This window comes from Patiria miniata, unplaced genomic scaffold (genome assembly GCF_015706575.1).
Source record: "Patiria miniata isolate m_02_andy unplaced genomic scaffold, ASM1570657v1 HiC_scaffold_18, whole genome shotgun sequence".
Classification (NCBI taxonomy): Eukaryota; Metazoa; Echinodermata; class Asteroidea; order Valvatida; family Asterinidae; genus Patiria; species Patiria miniata.
In genome coordinates, this window is record NW_024037056.1 from 13,207,327 (window position 1) to 13,229,849 (window position 22,523).

At 41.7% G+C, this 22,523-nt stretch overlaps 3 protein-coding genes and 1 non-coding gene across 7 annotated transcripts; all 4 read left to right on the forward strand.

Moving 5' to 3' along the window:
• Window positions 1-265: 265 nt before the first annotated feature.
• Window positions 266-12,743, forward strand: LOC119724679. The gene is made up of 2 exons (XM_038195835.1): window positions 266-966; window positions 10,063-12,743. The coding sequence occupies exon 2, from the start codon at window positions 10,429-10,431 to the stop codon at window positions 12,142-12,144; it is 1,716 nt and encodes a 571-aa protein (XP_038051763.1). The 5' UTR covers window positions 266-966; window positions 10,063-10,428; the 3' UTR covers window positions 12,145-12,743.
• Window positions 12,744-14,354: 1,611 nt separating this feature from the next.
• Trnal-uag lies at window positions 14,355-14,427 on the forward strand. Its single transcript has one exon. It is a non-coding gene; the product is annotated as a tRNA-Leu (tRNA).
• A 1,388-nt stretch (window positions 14,428-15,815) lies between these two features.
• On the forward strand, window positions 15,816-18,259 carry LOC119724680 (heparan sulfate glucosamine 3-O-sulfotransferase 1-like). Of its 4 annotated transcripts, none has more exons than XM_038195838.1 (2): window positions 15,816-16,090; window positions 16,659-18,259. In XM_038195838.1, the coding sequence occupies exon 2, from the start codon at window positions 16,775-16,777 to the stop codon at window positions 17,912-17,914; it is 1,140 nt and encodes a 379-aa protein (XP_038051766.1). In that variant the 5' UTR covers window positions 15,816-16,090; window positions 16,659-16,774; the 3' UTR covers window positions 17,915-18,259. The 4 variants fall into 4 exon arrangements, with proteins under 4 accessions (XP_038051766.1, XP_038051765.1, XP_038051767.1 ...); XM_038195837.1 differs by having other exon boundaries at window positions 15,816-15,994; XM_038195839.1 differs by having other exon boundaries at window positions 15,816-15,950.
• A 1,155-nt stretch (window positions 18,260-19,414) lies between these two features.
• On the forward strand, window positions 19,415-22,514 carry LOC119724682 (heparan sulfate glucosamine 3-O-sulfotransferase 1-like). The gene is made up of 2 exons (XM_038195843.1): window positions 19,415-19,987; window positions 20,577-22,514. The coding sequence occupies exon 2, from the start codon at window positions 20,683-20,685 to the stop codon at window positions 21,814-21,816; it is 1,134 nt and encodes a 377-aa protein (XP_038051771.1). The 5' UTR covers window positions 19,415-19,987; window positions 20,577-20,682; the 3' UTR covers window positions 21,817-22,514.
• Window positions 22,515-22,523: the final 9 nt, after the last annotated feature.

Below are 22,523 nucleotides of genomic sequence, written 5' to 3' on the forward strand. Positions count from 1 at the left end.
AAAACCTGATGTTTGATGGCACTATCACGGTACACATTTCGAGCGTGTTTTCGTTAGAAGCAACAAAAGTGCTCAAAATAGACTTCATCCAAAGTTAACTAAAAAACAAAACTTGTCTTCTTTCCGGGTGTGTAGTGTGTACTCACATCACGCTTCTAACAATAGCATTGTGTTTGCAGTGTAATCAAAGCGCCGGAAGTTGTTGATTTGCCGCACTGAATCATGGGAGGAAGTACAAAATAAGAGTGTTGGCTTAAAGGATTAGTGCAGCTGCCTCGTGCGTGTCTAACAATGACCAACTCATGTTGGTGTTTAGAGGCTTCATTACTGACACACTCGTGATATCCGTACACATTTTGAGAACACTTTTTAACAAGTAATTATGGGTGTTTCGGCTAACCCAATGTGGCACCGCAACATCCGCTTGGATGTACGGAGCCCCTTTAATGACACACCGCGAAGCCGGACGCTTTGACGCCGCATGACCTTCAGCGTACCATACTTGAAGTTATGATCGCGAGTAATGTACACTGTACACACTCTCCGATGCGAGATTTCCCAAGCCTGAAGTTATTTGACCAAGATTGATTGTTGATAGTGCAGTGTACATGTGGCAAATGGTTCCTGGTTTCGACATGAGAGCTGCCTGGTCATTTGTGTAGTACACGGAGGGTAACTGTTTACCTAGCTTTTGTTTCGAGTCGGCACAATTCTCTTGAAATGTTCATGCAGTGGTAACGTTACCGTGGCGTTGTTTAAGCGCTCTGCACAGTACGTTGCATTATTGAATTGGTTCCAAGTTCCAGTCTTGTCTGAGTGCTTATACTGTCATGACAGTATGAAGCAAGTAAACATCGTGTAAAGGTTGGCAACAGTGGACAACAGGCAAGATTCGGTTGTATGGCAGATTGACCAGGCGATTAGAATAGCAGTGCCAAGTTTGAGGCAAATTAGTCAAACTTCAAGGTAAGAGTTTTTGTTGTATATTATGTCAAGAAAGGTCTTTCCAAATTGCTAAACAGTCATTATCGTTGTTCATTTATGCGGGAGCTTGTTAACCCATTGTTTACTAGCACCATCATGACCATGGAGCTACAGCTATAGCGTCATGCTGTACTAGTAGTAGTACTAGTACCAGATACCTGTACATGAAGTGACTAATGCTGTTATACGTTCAGCCGGTTGCCCCATGGCGGCCATTTTGGACACGTTTAACACTAACAGGTTCCATGTGATTTTCCCCCGTTCTGGTCATGCATGAAGGTATGAGAAGACGAAAATAGAACCTGAACCAAATGGGGGAACCGAGGTTCCTTGGTCAATTGGTTCAAGCTTGTGTGCCCATAAACAGATAAACAAGTTAAATCATGGCCAAACAAACCTGTGAAAATAACAACAAAACGAGTTCTCCTTCTAAGTTCATGTCGTGTCATATCCTTTGACCGCTTCACCGTGGTAAAAACTAAAATCAAAGGTATTTGCACAAATTTGGATTTTGTGAGAAATTCTTTTCATGGCCCCTTCAATCAGTCATGTCAACAGTAAATTCATTTCAACAACACAAATTACTTCAGCATAAAACAATAAGTTTACCCAGGATGTATAGCATTAGCAAGCACTGGTAAATTCCTCCATGATTTTGTATACAGGAAGTTATATTACTAGCCAAATCGAGGTTTCAATCATTCAATGAATCACAGTCAGACAGTGGATATTTACTTATGAACAACAAACGTCACGCTGTCTTAGTCCAGTAGTAGACAACCAGCTTACAGCTCACTGGTATGTTTTTCTCTAAATTGTCAAACAAAATAATGTCTCACAATTCTTCGTGCACCCGAAATGTCATTTTGGCTATAGATAGTTTAATGGTGACCGCTAGTGCATCTCAAGAAAAATAAAATATTAGAAGCGTAGTTGTTCAATTGCGCTTGTACTTTAAGGTCGCCGATACATCTCATTAAAAAAAATCCAAGCAAAGTTTGCATTAAAGACCATTTGTATATTTGCCATAAAATAACAAGATTCTATTGATTTTACCATTCGAATCAGAAAGCATAACTCGCGGCACTGCTTTGCGACCTCTTGATACAGACACTCAATTATCAAATTTTCCCTAGTATTCGATGCATTATCACTTTGATTTGTTGAGATTTCGAATTAATATTCAAATCAATATATGAGTATGTGAAATCCATCATATTTCCATTTCAAGCAAACTTTAATGCATACGGCTGACGACGACGTACAATGTTCTTACGTATGCCGTCTACATTTCCTTGTGTCGTGACTGGTTTAGTAATACATGTACATGTATAGATTAGCTTTATTCACTTTTAGGTTATACCCTCGTGATGAGCGGCCTGGATGGACACTGTTAATACATAGATACACGTAGTACATGTATGATGACTAATGAAGTTGTGTTTTACAGGCCAAAAAGTGTCTCCATTCGTACTTTCAGTCATTTTTGCTACATGCAAGTGACGAGACACCAAGTCTTACTTTAACGACGAATTTGTAAAAGACAAAAATTAACCGAATATAGACATGAACCTAGGGGAATGATTTATATCAGGGTTTTTCTGCCCTTTTCGTCTGGGAAGTATGAAACAACCTGAATAGCTTGATTGATTGATGGATATATCGTGTCAGTCAATTTTGCAAGTAAAGTCAGCCTTAAGTTTCTAAATATAAAAGGTTTTCCACCAAAGTTGCCTGAGTGTATATTTAGATGCGTGCATGGTGCTAAGAAGAGATTAGAAGTTCTATTTTGAAAGGAACTTGCAGTTATTAGCTTGTGTTACAAGTAAAACAGACAAGATCATCCGTTGGCATTTAATGTCAATGTCCGGATTTACAATTCCAAACTTTGTACCACTGACCTAATTGTTTCTAATTGTTTCTACTTGTAACTCTGTGGCTCCATAGAGCAGATCCTTGCTCTCTGTGGTGGTACTTCTGGGCCTTAACCATTGCTCATCGGTCCCGTTTAGAAGTTATTATAGATCGTGTTTCCTGCGTGTTACGATGCTTTTATGTCATCATAATACTGGTGTCCTTGATGCAATGAGGATTTAATGTGTGTACGCTCGTCAATACGGATTATAGCCTAGGCCTACATGAACTTGACCTTAGCTCGTTGAATCGATGAGGTTTTTAAGCTTAAGCCCATCACTTCTAGGATCTGTCAAAGGGGAGGCTTTTCGTCATCGGGGTCAGAAGTCAAATACTCCTCATTATGGGAAAGTCTTGAAATGTAATCATTTTCAAATTCAGAACGCCAGATGACAAACACTTTCAGAGGGATGGTTTTTCAAAGTTTGCATTGCGGTCAGGTTTCGCATAACGTGAACGATTTTCAAGCTGACGCGACAGGTTTGAAGGCCACGAAACGTATAGCAATCGAGATTGCATACCTATACCGCATGTGATCTGATGCTTCCTTTAACATTTGCGTTGTCCATAACACGCCCACAGAAAGGAGTTGCACTGAATACTGCTCAGCTAGCAGTCAGCACAACTTTTGTTTGTCGTTAATTCAAATGTGTCTCATTGTTTTTGAGTACTTTTTTGACAGTGAACAATCACCGGAGTGGGACATGAACCCGTGACCCGTGGAACGCCCTACCACTCCTATTAACTCGGCTGTTAATCTAGCCGTTTTTTGCGGTCTACCAATTTGCCGCCAGGGTAGTCTGGCAAACCGCAAACTTTAAGCCAGAAAACCAGTTGGTTGTGCACTGGCTTGATGTGCCAAAGGTCACGGGTTCACCTCCCGCTGTAATCAGTTCTGTTCACCAGATAACTTATCCACTATGCCAGTCTCCTTTGTGAGTTTATTTGAAAATTATGAGCGATTTTACAGGTATAGCGTTCATTTCTCATCGAGTCAATCTCTTAATTCTACTGGGTCTTTAACCATTTGTCAAATCACAAGCGTTCATTTCTCATCGAGTCGATCTCAAGTTAACCATTTGTCAAATGACAAGTTAAATCACAAGTCAAATGACAACTTAAATCACACATCAAATCATAAGTCAAATCACAAGTCAAATGACATGTCAAATCACAAGTTCAATGACAACTTAAATCACAAATCAAATCACAAGTCAAATCACAAGTCAAATCACAAGTAAATGACAGTCAAATCACAAGTTAAATCACAAGTTAAATCACAAGTCAAATCACAAGTCAAATCACAAGTTAAATCACAAGTCCAATCACAAGTCCAATCACAAGTCCAATCACAAGTTAAATCACAACTTCACAAGTCAAATCAAAAGTCAAATCACAAGTCAAATCAGGTCGTTAGTAACAGGGGATGAACAGTGACAGTAACACTTTGTGACTTGAATGGTGATTTGTTGGTGTCCTGTTACTGATCGACTCGGTTACACTATACAAATTTAGTCTTGGCGTAAAGAAAATACATGAAGTCTAATAACTGAAACAACCGCACTGGCGCTCATGTGAAAAACACCATAAAAGGAACTACGAGCCTGCCTTACAAGTTCAGAAAAGATATCATAAATTCCATGTAAATTGAATTTCCCAGGCCGGCCCAAGTGGCGCCACTGCGTGGAAATGACATGATGCCATCCAAAACAGCTTGTAGATTTTGGTCTCGTAATAATTTTGATGTAAAATCTACGTGTCCAACCTTGGGACTGATGACAGTCGTTCATCAGAGCTGTGGCTGAGTAATAGGTTTCGTAGAACGGGAAGCCGCAAGGTCGATGGATATACGTGAAATGCTCAAGCTGCTCAGTTTGTTGTCAGTTAGTGTTCTGTCTTTTGCGAAATCTGGACTGACTTTTCACCGCCATATTGCAACATAAGTTTTCATTCCGTATCTACACAAGTCATCGACTTTTTCGAAATGGTCCAAACATTTACGTATGGGTTGACCAAGTTACGTCTGTTGCATTATTGTAGCCTAATTGTGATTGTTCGAGGAAAGTGAAGCAGACGAAATAGGAAACGAGAGTGTTCGGTCGTGTAGCAAGAAAGCTTCAAGAATTGCTGAGTGACGTTGAATGAAATCGTGCCTAGCGTTAATACGGTCGCGTGACGTATTAGCCAAATTTCTGACAAGCTGACATTTAATGTGAAGAAAAGTAGGAAACTCAGTAGAAACTTATTTCATTCAACATCCCATGGAGGTGTTGGCTACGATCTTTTAATGTGTAAGGTCATGTATATTGGTCAAGTAAGGTTGAATTATCTATAACAGGTTCCTCAAAATGCATGGGGCCAAGTTTGAACCTTATTTAGTAATTAAAAAAAAAATACAGTTTGAGTCTGTGTTCTCTGTTTTTCTTCTAAAAAAAGATGTTAAATTGTTTTTCGCTCTGTTGTCATGATGTAACATCCGCTTTACTGTTCACCTGAAGATATTGATCATCGTTCATCGACCCCTTAAACTTGGCCAAAAGGGTGCACTGAACTAATTTAAGTGAGAATTTCTACGCGAGTCATAAGCATAAAAAGTGCCCTCACAATATCTTTTGAAAACGGAGACCGTTTGGCTTTAGAAACGGTGGAATTGTGTAAATATACCCAAGGATCAACTCCCTGGTTTTGGGGCTTCCATCTGAGGGCAGGCTTGCTAAAATTACGGTTGAAAAATGGGTCCTATTTGCCTGTGAAAGTGGAAGGATGCCACTTGTAAAATGGCTACAATGGCTTGGGAACTATCACTTTTCGGGAGGTGATTTTGTTTGGGTGTGAACATTTAAAAATGTGATTGGCTATTGTAACTAAAATTGAAAAGAAATGAAAAGATGAAAGACAAGACAATAAGTTAAATTTTGTTTGAGAAACCCCAGTGATGCTGGCTTGCATGTTATTTGGCCCTGAACTTTGTTGATTTTACACTGTTTTCAATGGGGCTTGAATTAGTACAGTGGACCCCAAAAGTCCACCAAAAAGTTGACCTCGTTCGTTGATCCTAAACATGGCTGCCTAAATAGAAACCTGATCTACAAGTTCCGTTCAGGGGTTTCGTCTTACCACGCGGCTGTTGTGTTTGTTCCAACGAAGCAACGGTACGGATATAGGGTTCAGTTTTCGGGCACTTTCGAAAAGGTCACCGGTGAGGGGGGGGGGGGGGTCATGTGTTGACCTCACAAGCTACGGCAGCACGGCTGACCATACCAGGAGTGCTTGTGCGCATGCTGGGCTCAACTGGGGCTTCGCACTGTGTGTAAAAAAATGGGCAAACCATTTGAAGGTCAAAGCCTTCACAGGGAAGCTTAAAGGGACTATTCAATGAACCTTTGTGTCCCATTTAACCTTATTTTCAAGTTTATGTTGCCATTTTCAAGGATTTTTTATGCTTTTTTGAGTTTTTTATGCTAATGTAAATGTTCATATTCATGAGCAAAAGTGGGATGTCATTTCAGGCAAACTGAAACCCCCAATGTTACATTTATTTCAGCACCAAAAGTTGTCAGAATTTAGGATATTTTGCTGTCGAAAATTTTCTTTTTTGTGGTGATTCGTTGTTGTGTCAGTACATGGCAGTAAGCCAATGAGCAAACATTTTGAACAGAAACCCCTAAACTGAACAGTGTCTTCCTGAAATGACATCATGTTTGTAAGTGTTTAAAGAAGTGCACTTTGAGTTTACAATAATTTAAAAATAAACCAAAAAGGGATGTCAAATAGTTTTTATACATTTTTAAGAGTAGAAAGTTGCACAAAATATTTTCTTCAGAAAAATTCATTTCATTGACCCCAAAGTTGCAAACATTTTCAAAAATGAAACTGTCAAAATGCCATGACATATCAAAACTTGATTGTAATAAAAGAAACTTTATGATAGCAAAATATCCAATATTCTATATAGCAACTATTTGTGCTGAAATGGTTGCAACATTGAGGTGTCTGCCCGGAATGACATCACAGTTTTGCTCATGAATATGCAAATTCGCATTAGCGTAAAAAGCACGAAGGCACAAAAATACCCTTGAAAATGGCAAAAGGAAAATGGACACAGAAGTATATTTTCAAGGATAGCATGAAACAAATTACATTACATGCCCTTGAAAGTTATAGTGTGTGTCTTACAATATTGTGATCAGTGCATATTTCACCAAGATAGCGTTTGATTACTTTTTAATTAGAGTGACTTTTTATTCATTAATTAATGTCTTTATTGGATATTCGAGGCATGTGTAAAGACCCAGAAACTTATATCATACACAAGATTTGAGAGAATACAATGTTTATCCACGGTTTGTGTTCCTTCCTCCATGGTTTATCAGACGATCAAAACAGTTGTTGCGCTCTTATATCAAATCTGACAGCGGCTCAATTTCTAACGAAGGTCGTGCCCCTTTAAAAGCCACGTGGGATATAAAGAGCCCGCCACCTATCGAATGAGGTCAACCGTTTCAGGTTTGTCCCGAGGCGCCCCGCACGAATTATAGCTGAATTGTCAAAATCGATTGCCATACCAACCGTCACCCACGTGGTTGGCAAATTTCTATGCGCGATCGTGAAGCAACGGTTGTACTTTATTTAGGGGCCTACGTCAATTGTTTCATAGCATCGGTTTTGGTTCATTCATTCAAAAGTATCGCCCGTCTGTTTTGATGGAGGGTGTTCCCGTGGAAGAGTCTATTGTCTATGCTATAGACCGGAAGTGAAAGACTATTGTGGGAACTTTGTGTAAACAATGAGATTTTCTTCAGTATTTCCTGTGTTTCTGTATACTGACATTGCGGAATACACTTAAGTATACAAGAGTTTACCCCTTGAAGCTTGCACCATCGTCATGGTAAAAATCTCCCCGAAATATACGTCCAGTGCGAATACGGCTTTTAAAGGTAATAATTATTATTTGCTTTTGCTGTAATTTCCTGGAATGGGCGGATTTGGGTTATTATTTTATAGCAAATATTGTTACACTGACCTGTTTAAAGTTTTGTGTTCATATAGATGCTGAAAAAAAGAAATAAATAAATGCCGTTCCTGTAGTCTGGTTCCCTGATCCTACTTCAAAGAAACGGAGCAATTTATGGATGTCGGGGAATTGTCAGGTCAGGGAATCAGACTAGCTGGCTTGCACCCGTTCACCGATATGTAACCGAATGCAAGCAAAATGTGGACCAACTAAATTTGGTAAATAGGGGGTAGCATTTGGGGGGGGGGAGTCAGCCTTTCCCAACAATGTTTGGAAATTAATACAAACACTTCACTTTTCTTGAAAATGGCAGCACATGTGCACACCAGGTGCCAAAATTTCACAGGATGCCTGAGACTATTATTCACTTACAGTCCAGTAAGGTATTTCACGGAGATTTGGTAGTTGTGTTTTTTGATGTTTGCAAATATTGTACATTGTATATACCACGCATTGCATCATCGGTTGCAGAGCTGCCAATAAACTCTATTGGGACGCAGCACAAGCCTGCGATTGGTACACGTTCGCTTGTCTCGCGTAGGTTTCGAGATCTTAAGACTTCCTAACGGTTTACAAGACCCTCGAATCGAGGCTACACTCGAACTGTTGCACTTTGTCATTAATAAATCACGAGCGGAATGTTGCCGCCGGTGCATTTTGACCCCGGAGCTGCGAGGCACAATGAAGGATATCGAAACTGAGCCATGGAGCATGAATGATTAACATGCTTTGGGTTTTAGGGTGCAGACCTGCAAATCGACTCTCATAGACTTCAGTGATAATTACGTGTACTTTCCAACATTATTAAAAAATACTCACAAATCTACAAAGGTGTTTGAGACACCCATCAAATTACAGCTTAGTTCATCATGCAAGTAATTTGGATATGGCCTATTTATAGTCAGTCACTGAGGAACAAAGAGGACTATAGGACAGACCTAATGGGACCACAAAACAATCACAACATGGTTTGTTCTTGGTTAAATAAGACTTTCTACATTCATTTTTCAAGTTAAGTCAATTCCACGCCATTCTTATCAACACAGCCCAAAATCCCTCGGCTCACCGTGATCTTTATTTTTGCGCCATGTTCGGAAATAACACTTCCCCTTACAAGCCTAATTTTCAAAGGTCGCGTTCATTTGGAACATTTTTCCCTTTTAAAAATCCGAAAGTCTTTTCCTCCCATGTTAGCCTAGATATCTAAGCTACAGCAGCTACCGTTGTTACACACTTCGAGCATCTTTTGGTGCATGTTATTTTTACTCTTAAAGGAGTTGTGTATGTTATGTACAGGTATTACCCATTTTTATGTGTAAAGATGTGTCGAAATATTAGAGTAATTTCGACCCCGGCATAGAGCTCCGACTTGCGAAAAGTACTCGTACTATTTCTCAAGTACATTTTTTTGGTACTTGTACTCGTACCCATGGACACAATTGCCTTGTAAAGTACTCGTTCTCATGGCAAAGCACTCGTACTTGTACTCATGCAAAAAATTGCCTTGTATTTACTCGTACTCATACTCATGACAAAGTACTCGTACTCATACCAAAGTACTTGTACTCGTACTCATGGAAAAACTTGCCTTACTCGTACTCGTACTCATGTTTATGACAAAGTGCTCATACTCCTACTAGTACTCATGGCAAAGTACTCGTACTCATGACAAAGTACTCATATTCATACTCGTACTCATGGCAAAGTACTTGTACTCGTACTCATGGGAAAAATACCTTGTACTCGTACTCATGACGAAGTACTCATACTCATACTCGTACTCGTATGGCACATTAATTGTACTTATGGCACAGTGCTCGTACTCGTTGCAAAGTACTCGTACTCATAAATGTACTCATTGCAAAGTACTCGGCACTAGTACTCATGACAAAGTACTAACACACACACACTCGTACTCATGGCTAAATACTTGTACTCAGTGGAAATGTTCTCAACCACAACACTGTGGTGTTGAACACTTGTAAATGGGAAAGATCCATGACTATGAGTCCTGGTCCCTTTATAATCCTACAGAATTCTGCCGTGCAACTTACAGATTTTTTTCTGTGTTTTGTTCCTTCCTCCCTTTTCCATTCCTGCCTTTCCCATCTTTCCTTCCCGTATTCCTTTCTCCCTCTTACATCATACAGGAAATTGAGCTCAGTCGACCAGTCATAGATGGAAAGCCGAGGGCTGTGCCGGTGAATTGTTCTTTTGCCTGGGAATCCACTTATCATCGATGGAGGAAACGATCGTCCAAGTTTAACCGAGATCTGGGGAATGAGAGAATAATTGATGACTTGGTGAACAGACTGGAGCTAAGATTGCTACATGAATGTCAGAACCCTTGGAGACTTCCAATCCGGAATCCCTACATTCAGATCTCAATATCGTGTGTAAAATGTGACATGGATCCACTCCTCACTTGTGCGTGATCTGTGAGCAATTTTGTGAATAGAACGCTGCAGGGTATAAAGGAAAGGATTTTGACCACAGAGGCGGGAACAAGACACAAAATGGATGACACTGGTTCAACAACCAACAAGGGTTTCTTCCGTTCGCGGAAAAGGGTCTTCTCGTTTTGCCTCGTGGTACTGGCTGTATCATTCTCGGTGATCATGCTGAGAGGCCAAAACCAGACGAGAATGTATAAGATACACAAGTGGTTCGACCCTGGTGCCCGGTACGAGACTTCTAATGTAGAGGATACTGGGAATGACAGAGCAGTGCAGAGCCTAGACAAAGTTAGTCACAGTGATGGAGGCTACAACATGGTTAGGTCGGATGACCGACTGGACAGTATGGACGATCATTTCAAGGCAATCCCTGATCCTGATTTATATCTTGAGGGCGCTTCAAATGGTGAAGCACCCTCGAGGGAGGGCGCTGTCAACACAGAAACCGAACCTTCGGCTCCAGTAAGTGCGTTGAACCTTCCAATCAAACAGGATCTGGGCACAGAGGGCGTCATGCATGATGTTAAATCAGTGCCAAGGAACAAATATAATGACTTAGAGGGCGCCCTGTATCCAGGAACAAGGCAGGTGCCATCAATAGATGGCGCTATTAATACAGTCACTAAACTAGCAATCCAAAGAAAGGGCGCGCTTTTTGCAGATAGTAAACAGTCGATGCCTGTAGTGGAATCGATTCAGGATCTTCAAAAAATGTCCACAAACAGAGTACCCTTCCGACGAAAAGTTAGTGTGGCCACTCGATACCAGACTACGGAGAGTTTTATATCTCCTCCAGGCACAACTCAAGCTGTCTATTATGACATATGCGAGAGGTGTTGCTATCGCTACACGACCATTGATCATGATATTTTGAAAGCACTCAACGAGACGGAGCTCAAGGAGCGGGGCTGCCGTCAGAGACTTCCCGACGCCATGATCTTCGGCGTGAAAAAGGGTGGAACCACCACTCTCAAGAACTTCTTGAGTTATCACCCAGACATAGCCTTCACTCAGAAAGAGTTGAAGTTCTTCACATCCCCTGAAGAGAGGGCGAAGGGAATGGCGTACTACCGCAGTAGAATGATCCATTCCACTCCCGACCAGATCTCGATGGAGAAAACCCCGGCTTACTCACACTACCCGAAGGTCCCCGGTATGATCAAGAAAGTCCTCCCAAATATCAAACTCATTATCATCATGCGGGATCCCGTTGACAGGGCAGTTTCAGACTTCGTGCATATGCAGGTCACCATTGCCAAGCGCTGCCAGATGAAACCACTAACCTTCACTCAGACGTCGATGCTTAGGGACATCACCATACCCGAAGGATGTAACTACTCCACCCGTTACGAGATCAACCATACCTTCGAGGAGTCTGTGATAGACTCCACTGGACGCGTCAAGGCAGACAGTCAGCTGATATCGAAAGGGATCTACGTCCAGGAAATACAAAGATACCTCAAGTACTTCAAACCGGCACAGATTCTCGCGATAGACGGCGAGACGTTCATCAAGGACCCTTATCCGGCCGTCAAGCTCGTGGAGCAGTTTCTAGGCATCAGGGATTACTTCACACGCGACCATTTCTACTACGACGTCCAGAAGGGATTCTTCTGCATGAATAAGCCCATTCCCCAAAACTGTATGTCCCCGGCTAAAGGGCGCCCTCATCCAGAGGTGCGAGAAGACACCTTGCAGAAGCTGCGCGACTTTTACAGACCGTACAATGAGAAGCTCAGGCATTTGGTTAACCTAGACTTGCATTGGTCCTCTTAGTGGCATATTTTCTACACACCAGGTGCTATTTATTTTGTGATACTCGTATTTATTTAACTCGGTCTCATGGACGAGCTTCGCTGTCCTTCCATATGCAGAATGACCCGATTTGGCCAATTGTATAACAAGAAATCTTGCTGTGCTGGCATTTAAATGTAAAACCTAGATTTTATGTTTTCAAGTCATGTTCATTGCAACTTTTAATATCCGCAAGGTCATTTTATAGCGCACATATATTTTTTTCGGTTGTCATATCCACTTGAGGTTTACAAAAGAGGATTGACGATATCTAATAAGACAAAATAGGCTAGTCTGACACCAATATACCATTATCATGTTGCGGCCATCGTGCTTTTCCCCCATTCAAATCAATGAAACCAAAGCGAGGCTGGAAGGGAAAATAGTCTGGTTCCTTTTTGCACCCCCCAAAAAAATTATTGGATACAGGGAACATGACTAAAATGGTGACAGCATAATAAAGGTCTATACCAAACGATTTGAGGTCAGGTAGGCGCCACTGTACACAGCAAGGGTCTATGATATGCGAGCACATTCGGCGATTAATTATGCAAAACAAGACTGCGTCTTGACCTCCAGATTCTGACCATTCAACGGGCCTCTTCTATCGGGTCTTCGGTAACCCCCATGTTGTGTTACAAAAACATGGCAGCCAAATTGACCAATCAACAGCTTAGTCGACATTGATGATCAAAACGGCGTCACAATTTCTAAAGTTGACTCCAATTGGCTGGCGCGTAGGGTCGCATAAAATTGGTATGTTCATATTATATCAGACATTGTTTACAGAGAGGGCTCTGTTGAACAACAGATGGTACTTGGACAATTACCTGACCTGCGATCTACTAAAAATAAAGCTTCAGGTGATCGTCATGTCAGGGAACCAGACTAACCAGTAACTAACAGGGTTCTACAGTAATATTTTAGCATTTAGATTTAAGTTACCCTTTCCATTTTGGTATGTGTTTTTCACTCAGGTTTACAGGTTGACAATTCATTGAAAAATAAGACCGTGTCTAAGGAGCTCATTTAAAAAAAAACATTCCTTATCCACTACGCGCAATATTGAAGAGTTTGAGTTAATTATGATTACAGAATTGTGATACCGAATTCTGGTATAAGCCACATCGGTATTCCAACTGCGCATGTGCACAACAAGCTTCGACGATTTTAACTTAAGGATTAATGCGGAAGATAAATGCACATTAGTCTATGGGAAGTGGTAACCGAATCGGCATTCTACATTTTTTTTTATTCAATCAAATCGACTGCAAGTAGTAACTTTCGTTCGCATTAAACGTTCGAGAATACACTTAAGGGAAAATAAGTATGAATGACAATTTAATAGCACTTTAGATATGTTTCGGAATAATATATCGAAAAATGGAACACTTTATTCGCTTAAAAGGAGTTCATTAACCGTGTAAATACCATTGTACAGTACATATAAAAACACTCTTCTTTTAATTTTAAGTTTCTGTTATACATGTATTTACACCGAATTATGAAAGTGACCACTATGTGGGACCATAATTTAATTGTTTTTGCTCTATGAGTAAAATTGGATATTTTGTTCACTTGATTTTGTTTGAATGGTGTCCAAGAGTGACATCTAGTTGAGAACTTATGTGAAACTGTGTGACTGTGTAAAATAAAATCTCCACTTGAGTTATTTACACATGAAGGGAGTTTAGTTTAAAAGTTCAATTGGAAAACAAAATGTGTGCATTGTAGACTTAGGACAGAAATACATGTACATTGGCACAAGATTCATTGTTACCCTATCGAAAAACAGTTCATGGAAGTAAACATGTTGAGAATGTTCCAGTGAATAAAGGAAGAAATGAAATCCAAGTAAATCGAATATTGTTTTTTTTCTCAATGTCAGGTAATTTTCCGCAAGCCGGTTATTGCAAATGATCCCACATACCGTTTCACGGATACCGCCATCTTTGTGATCACGTGGTAATCTTGCGGGCATTTCATTGAAAATACGTCCCATCATATGCCATGGCAATACCCGGTGCATGATGGGACGTATCTTCAATGAAATGCCTCCAAAGATTACCACGTGATCGCAAAGATGGCGGTATCCGTGAAACGTTCTACGGGACGCAAACATTCCATCTTATTAGTTTATGCGGTACCCGCTGCTATGTACATCAGATTCGAACCGGCCAACCGATCCCGTTAGCTCGGTGGTCGAGTGGTAAGACGTCTGCACTAGAAGGCAGGAGGTCGTGGGTTCGAGCCCCACCCGAGTGATTTTTCCAACTTTCACTCGGGAGGTTACACACTGAGTATGCTGTGTTTAAACGTCGGTGAAGGGCAAAACCTAGTTTGATTTATATCACCCCGACGCAAAAATTCCATCTTTATATCCTTGGTCTTGATTATGTGAAGAGTATACGGCCAATGACCTTTGGGTAATCTTCACATAAGACTTACCTTATTATCAAAAGAATCCCAATCTACAATTCTAATCAGTAGACTGATTCAATTTCATCCTAAATTCTGAGAAAGGTTTAGTAAAGGAAACTCTTTCGAGGTTTTTTTTATCAATCACTGAGTGGTGTTCAGGATAATGACAAGAGCTATCAAGGTTGATCAAGATAAATATTAAGCCGCACTTTTGGCTCTGGTGAGTGTCATATAGGGCGTTTGTCATGTCGGCAGGAGCTTGCTTGCATAGCCGCCCATGACAAAAAAAAATGACGCAAATAAAGAAACGAGACTAATTTGTTTCTTTGCCCAAGTAAGGTGATTGTTACACTGTTGAAAATGTTGGGAAAAAACTAAAGCACATGGTTCATTTCAAAGTTTGATCAATGTTAGAAGTCCAGTAACACGACCTGTTCAACTGGAAAAGTGTAGCAATTTTGAAAATGGATCGCTCCACAACATGGCTAAATAGCGCCACTTTTTGACCCAATTGCATCCAAAATGCTCAGAATTGGAAGCCCCAAGTCCAGGCCAGAGGTACAGTGTCACATGTCTTCTTCCACGACTCTCAGAAATCTCTAATATAGAATAATTCAAATGTACATGTACATTGTTTAACTTTTATTCATGAGCTTGGCGGACAGATTTTTGGCCTATTTACTGGGTTGCACCCTGTCTCAGTGGTTCATGGTCCTATATTTTCTTGTATTGTTTTTAAACCGAGGCTGCGGGATTTTGATAGGCCTATGATATAGTCATGGATACTGTTTTACATGTCATGTACACGGGGAGTCAGGTTAGCGGTACTTTCCCCGCCTTCCACCGCTGTGACCCGGGTTCGAATCCCACCTGGGCCAACAGGTGGATTGGGTTTTCAGTCCCTACCTGATTCCGTGGGTTTTCCTCAGAATATTCTTCTCAGGGTTTACCTCCCACATCTAAAACTGTAATTTCTTCTCATTGTCTCCTCTCTACAGGTTTCTTCAGGCTTGCGAGCTACAGTGCCTTGGGCGCTTTTTAGGAATCCTTGGTTTCATTACCAGAAATAATTAATGATAATAATAAAAATTATAATATTAATAACAACAAGTTTATGTACGGCTGTAACTCTGTGGTTTTACGATAAACAACGGCACCTAATTTATGTCAGATGGTGTAACATTCTTTGCCACCCATTTTGTGTTACAAGGCGTTCCATACGCAAGGCAGTTTTGTGTCACAAGGCTATACAAGTTCATTTAAAAGGTCAAATAAAGCATTGCCCGCGCTCACACACCATGGCGTGTATACACAGCTTGTCTACTTCTCAGGGACAAACTTGTTATCAGGGACAAACTTGTTATCCGGTGTGTAACACAATTTTTTGCTGTAATTGCGGTCTCAAAAATGAGTAAGTTTTTCGAAAGATCCATGGAGGTACAGGTAGGATCATGATGGTAGTTCCTGCCTCCATGGTAGTACTTTACGACGGCACGTCTGTAACAGTGTAAGTGTGCACTGTACTGCACGGTACATCACATGCATGCACCAGTGCTCGGCCATTCAACGACCGTGTGCGTCGTATAAACGCTGTCAGCGCAAACAAACGGTATTTTCAAGCTAAATCTGTAACCTTGAAGATCGTGTAAACATTTGCAGTAAATTCCGGTTGTAAATTGGCGAAAATGGCGGGGTTTACATGCACCATTATTTTCAGGACATCACCCTGTACATGTAGTTCCTTGCCATCCATTTTGTGTTACAAGCCGTTCCATGATGCAAGGTCGTTTAAATGGCACAGCATTGCTCGCATTACATCATGGCGCCGTTTATAAAATATGTCTGGCTCTTTCGTCCAACAACCTTATCAAAAGTTGAGATCCTACAAATGGTCTCAAACTCTCAGTCCCTTACCCTCCCCCTCCACCTTTTATAGAGTTCTTACATGTGTCTTGAAATAAAACCTTCAATGTGTCCCTAAATATTCTTGCTTTGAAAGAGGGCGTTAAACAACCTAAGTCAACTGAAATAATAGTGACTCATTTTTGTTTCTTCTTTTCTCGTCCCGTAAACAGATGAATGAAATATAGATGATCTGACCTGGTCACTCACAACGGAGGAGGATGTGGAATTTAGTTCAAGGAACTGGACTTTTAACATCGGAAGGTGTTACCCTTGTCTCACTGGCATTATGACCGGAGACACATCCCCCTACAGCAGATGGAGAAAGAGGGTGATTTTGATCACAGTGGTTTCTCTGCTGCTGGCGTTTTCACTTGGGATGTTGGAAGGATCAGGAACACACCCGCGACGAAAGAGCCATATTAAAACGTGGTCGAGGCCTGGCGCCGGGTACCAGTTGGAAGTAGATAAAACCATCCCTCCAAATGGGGACAACGCTATAACTCATGCAAGGGAAGATTTCAATTGTGATAAATGTTGCTACCGCTACACCACCATCGAAAACGGTATCTTGGAAATACGGAGCAAATCTGAACTCCAGGAAAGAGTCTGCAAGAAAAGGCTGCCAGACGTCATAATCTTCGGCATGAAAAAGTGTGGCACCACCTCTCTGAAGAACTTTCTGAGCTATCACCCAGACATCGCCTTCACCCAGAACGAGCTGACGTTCTTCTCATCCTCTGATAGAACGAAGGGAGTGGAGTTCTACAGGAGTGAGATGGTCTACTCCACTCCCGACCAGATCTCGATCGAGAAAACTCCGGATTATTGCCACTACCCGCAGGTCCCAAGGGCGATCAAAGCAGTCCTCCCAAATGTCAAGCTCATCATCATCATGCGGGATCCAGTGGAGAGGGCCATTTCAGACTTCGTGCACATGCAGGTCTCTCTCGCCAAAAAGTGCAAGAAAAAGTCTGCGTGCAGGTTGGATGACCCGGCATACTACATTGCTGATACCTTCGAAGACTCCATCATCGACTCAAACGGGGATCTGAACTTCTCGAATTTACTTGTCGCTAAAGGCGTTTACGTCACTTACATACGAAGGTACCGCAAGTACTTCAAACCGGAACAAGTTCTCGCATTAGACGGGGAGACGTTCATTAAGAACCCTTATCCGGCCGTCAAACTCGTGGAGCAGTTTCTAGGCATCAGGGATTACTTCACACGTGACCATTTCTACTACGATGTCCAGAAGGGATTCTTCTGTCTCAATAAGCCCATCCCTAACAACTGCATGAAGGAGTCGAAGGGGCGCCCTCATCCGGAAGTAAACGACGAGACGCTCAGGAAATTGCGCGACTATTACCGGCCTTACAACAAGGCGCTGAACAAGCTCATGAAAGTTGACTTCCATTGGTCATCATAGATATAACTCCATTAGTTATTTTGAATACTGCTTTGTGATCAAGAAATGAGGATTTATTAGTTCACTTGATTTTTTTTATTTTTGAGCTTTCTGGACCTTTTATATTACCCCCTTAACACCTGCTCGAGTGATTCACACACATAAACATGTATCAAGGAAATTCAATTTAATACGGTCATATACTAGGAAATGTGTTTGCAACTTTGAATGAAATAAAAATGTTCAATGCAGGCTGAAGACAGACGCAATCAAATAATTAATTGTTATTCTTTTGAAAACGGTTCATGGAGGTAGAAGTGTGGATAGTGTTCCAGTTAATAAAGGAATAAACACAATGCAATGCCATCGAACGTTTCTCTCAATAGGATTCGGGTTGGTTATTTTTCGTCAACGGTAATAGACCTCAGACATATTGACGTCACGCTTTGTTCATCATGTGCGCTTCCATATGGAATCCAGGGGCGAACGAAAGTTAATCGTCCTCACCTGGCTCCCAAAAGAATGCGTACAAGTAAACAAAGCGTGACGTCGTTACGTCTTAGGTCTATCCGCTCCGGTCACAAGTACCCCCTCACCGGCAAAGAAAGTACAGTTGGGGGTGACCGACAGACGCCATCTTGCCTGACTGCAATGTTGCCGTGACGCGCGGCCGTACCACTGCGTGTACTTAGTACAAATCCCCTGGTGTACGTGCGTCGCACACAAGGAAGGGTGCCGGCCAACCAGCTAAATGTCCCGCCCATGGGACGTCGTTGCTAGGTAAAAGGGCGCCCTTTTTGTTGGCGCACGGAGCCCATTGCCGATGATCACGGGCATCCACACAACTAAAGACTTGCAATCGATAGAGGGCGCTGTCTAGATGACTTAAGGAGAAAGACTTTGCATGATTGGGCAAGTTCTTTGTGTCTAATTTCAACTGATTTTTTCGCGTTCCTGTCAAGTGTTTTTGCTTTTAAGAAACGCAACCAATTAAACTTTCGATCTTAACTAGCCTTGTTTGTGTTTGAAGTGCAATACATTTCTGGGTGACGATTATTTCACATATGAGCATAACCAAATTTGCCCAATCCAAATGGCACCCTCCTTTTGTGCCTGCCCCTATCTCAAAAAGGCACATATGGTCCGATATGACTTCTGCACTCGTCATGATAAACTAAAACTAGCCACAGACACGAATTAAGTCTAGATCTCAAAGGACGAACTGTTATGTCATTCCATGATGAACTAAAAATAGCTACCGACACGAATTAAGTCTAGATCTCAAAGGACGAACTGTTATGTCATTCCATATTATATATGGTCATTGCAGTCGAACCCTGATAAGAAGAGCACTGTTAATAGAAGTAAAACAACGTCCGCACGCTTATAACAAGCAACATTTCAGGTCCCAATTCTTTGTTTTTCTTCGTTTTCCTTTGTTTTCCAATACTTTTTAGACACCTGTTATAACAAGGTTATTTGTAAAGTCCCAAGGACCTTGTTACGTGTTCGACTGTATTTGGCTGGGCGTCCCTCATATCGCTTCCTTTAGTTTACATACGCAGTGCAGCTGTAAACTCGCAGGATGATATAATGGTGTTACACATGAACATCACGATGGTAGATATTAATATGCAAGCCGTATCCTGTCCTGTAAACTACACGGGTGTAATAACAGCACTCTAAATCCAAAGCAAGTACATGTCGTCTGAAGGCCGACTGCACAGCAGGCCTACATTTGTGCAGGGCCAGTAACCAAAAACGCAGCCATGCGTAAAGTGAACAAAACGGTCCAGGTTTCCTATGATATGGTCGGACAATAGAACAATATTTGCAGTACCCAACTCATGTGGATAAGCTTTGAAAGGACGAAAGGTGTGTGTCGACTCTGTGCTCACTTCCAATAGGAAATACACGCAATCTCCCACATTTATATACATGCAACTCAGGCAGGATTCGCTTCCAGTATAGCAGAGTGGTTTTGTTCACAGGCATGCATCAGTAGTGTTCGTTCGGATTCGAAAAAGGTGAATGAAGAATCCATGACCGTAGCATGACTTGGAAGCTACAGAACAAGCTGAAGACCACAAGCAGGTAAATGTGTAGTCGTGTAGTTGAGGACACCTCTCATGCATGTACTGAATATCTTTTACAAATTCCGTTCATAAATCAAAACTCCGCCCTCTTTCCACAAAATTAAGCTAGCAGATATTCAACATGGTATCTTAGCGAACTATTTAAGCAGGGACAGTTACATACCATGAATGGCTCACCCTTGATCAACGAAGAAAAAATGCAGATTAAATATGCTCAATGAGATACACGGTACTGAACAACACAGTATTGATGTACGCCTTTGTTACTACAAATACTCGATCATCCCGGGACTAAATCAACACAAAATAAATTCAACTGTAGGCCTATGTCATGAGCCAGAACCTTCAACAATTTCTTCCACTGAGGACAATTAATAGTGGAACAGTCTCCCATCTAGTATCATTGAATCCGGGAAAATATCTCACTCAACATTTAGACTGGAACTCCTCAAATTGTTTAGTGTTAAGCGGTTATTGGAAAGAAATGTTGAGAGACCCTTTATGCGGGGGGGGGGGTGTTTCCTGTCAAACTTCACAACTGAAACCATAGTGACTAATTTCTGTCTTTTTTCTTGTCCCCCGAACAGTTAACTGGAATAAATATTGACTGACCTGCCCAGTTCGAACGGAAGAGGATTTGGAAGTCAATTCGATTCAGCACTGGACTTTATCATCGGAAGCCTCACTGGCATCATGAACGACTCGGAAGACACATCCCCCAACGGCAGATGGAGAAAGAGGCTGATTTCGATCGCTCTGGGCTGTCTGCTGCTGACGTTTTCACTTGGGATGTTGGGAGGAACGCATCCGCGAGGGGAGAGCCATATTAAGACGTGGTCGAGGCCTGGCACAGGGTTCCAGTTGGATAAAGATAAACCCGCCCCTCCCAATGAAGACAGTGAGGCAAGCAAAGATTTCACTTGTGATAAATGCTGCTACCGTTACACCACCATCGAAAACGGTATCTTGGAAATACAGAGCAAATCAGAACTGATGAAAAGGGGCTGTGAGAAAAGGTTGCCAGATGCCATGATCTTCGGCGTGAAAAAAGGTGGTACCACCACTCTTAAGAACTTCTTGAGTTACCATCCAGACATCGCCTTCAGCCAGGACGAGCTCAAGTTCTTCACATCCTCTGAGGATAGGTATAAAGGAGTGGAGTTCTACAGGAATGAGATGCTGTACTCCACTCCCGACCAGATCTCGATGGAGAAAACCCCGGCTTACTCCCACTATCCGAAGGTCCCCGCTATGATCAAGAAAGTCCTTCCAAATGTCAAGCTCATTATCATCATGCGGGATCCAGTGGAGAGGGCCATTTCAGACTTCGTGCACATGCAGGTCACCATTGCCAGAAAGTGCAAGAAAAAGTCTGGGTGCAATTTGGATAACTCAGGTTACTACATTGCCCATACCTTCGAAGACTCCGTCATAGACTCCAACGGGGAGGTGAACTACTCGAATCTACTTGTCGCTAAAGGCGTTTACGTCACTGACATACAGAGATACCTCAAGTACTTCAAACCGGAACAGATTCTCGCATTAGACGGGGAGGCGTTCATTAAGAACCCTTATCCGGCCGTCAAACTCGTGGAGCAGTTTCTAGGCATCAAAGATTATTTCACACGTGACCATTTCTACTACGACGTCCAGAAGGGATTCTTCTGTCTCAATAAGCCTATCCCTAACAACTGTATGAAGGAGTCGAAGGGGCGCCCTCATCCGGAAGTAAATGATGAGACGCTCAGGAAACTGCGCGACTACTACCGGCCTTACAACAAGGCGCTGAACGACCTCATGAAAGTTGACTTTCATTGGTCATCATAGGAATAACTCCATCAGTTTTGAATTATTTTGGTATTGCTAAAGTGGCCGACGTCTTCCCTCAACGGTTACAAGGGTAGAGTTAGGGAGACCATTGAGGGACATTCTAACGCATGGATGCGCGCCTGACGCACACGCCATGAGTTGCGGGTTGCGTACATTTAGTCTCGTGTATACTTCGCGACTGTACGCGCGCGCGAAACGCCATGTTCTCTTTCGAATTTCATGTACAGTGTCTATGAACCGTTTCATGTAAATCGCCATGTTTGTGGTTATGTGATAATCTCAGGGAGCATTGCATTGAAAATACGTCCCATCATACTTGGGGTATACAATGGCATGATATGGGAGGTAACGGTGAACATGTTTTCAAAGAAATACCCACTGAGAATTAAATAGAGCTTTCATCTTTTATAAACATTTGAGCGTACTATTCCACCTTTTGGGCATGGGAGTTGCATTGGCGCTCCATACTATGAGATTATGAAACAAAAATTGTGTATCATAAAACTATTCTTCAGATAAACGCCTCAATTAGTTTAAATTACAACTCCATAGTTTTGAATGGAATATATTCAATAACTGTGTATGCGTTTTCCACTGTGTAGTAAGTTGCATTCGATGTTTGTGATGAAAAAATAAGTTTTTAATCATTTTGGCTATAGTAATGAAATAAAGATTATTTGTGTTATTCGTTTTAAGTTCTCGTG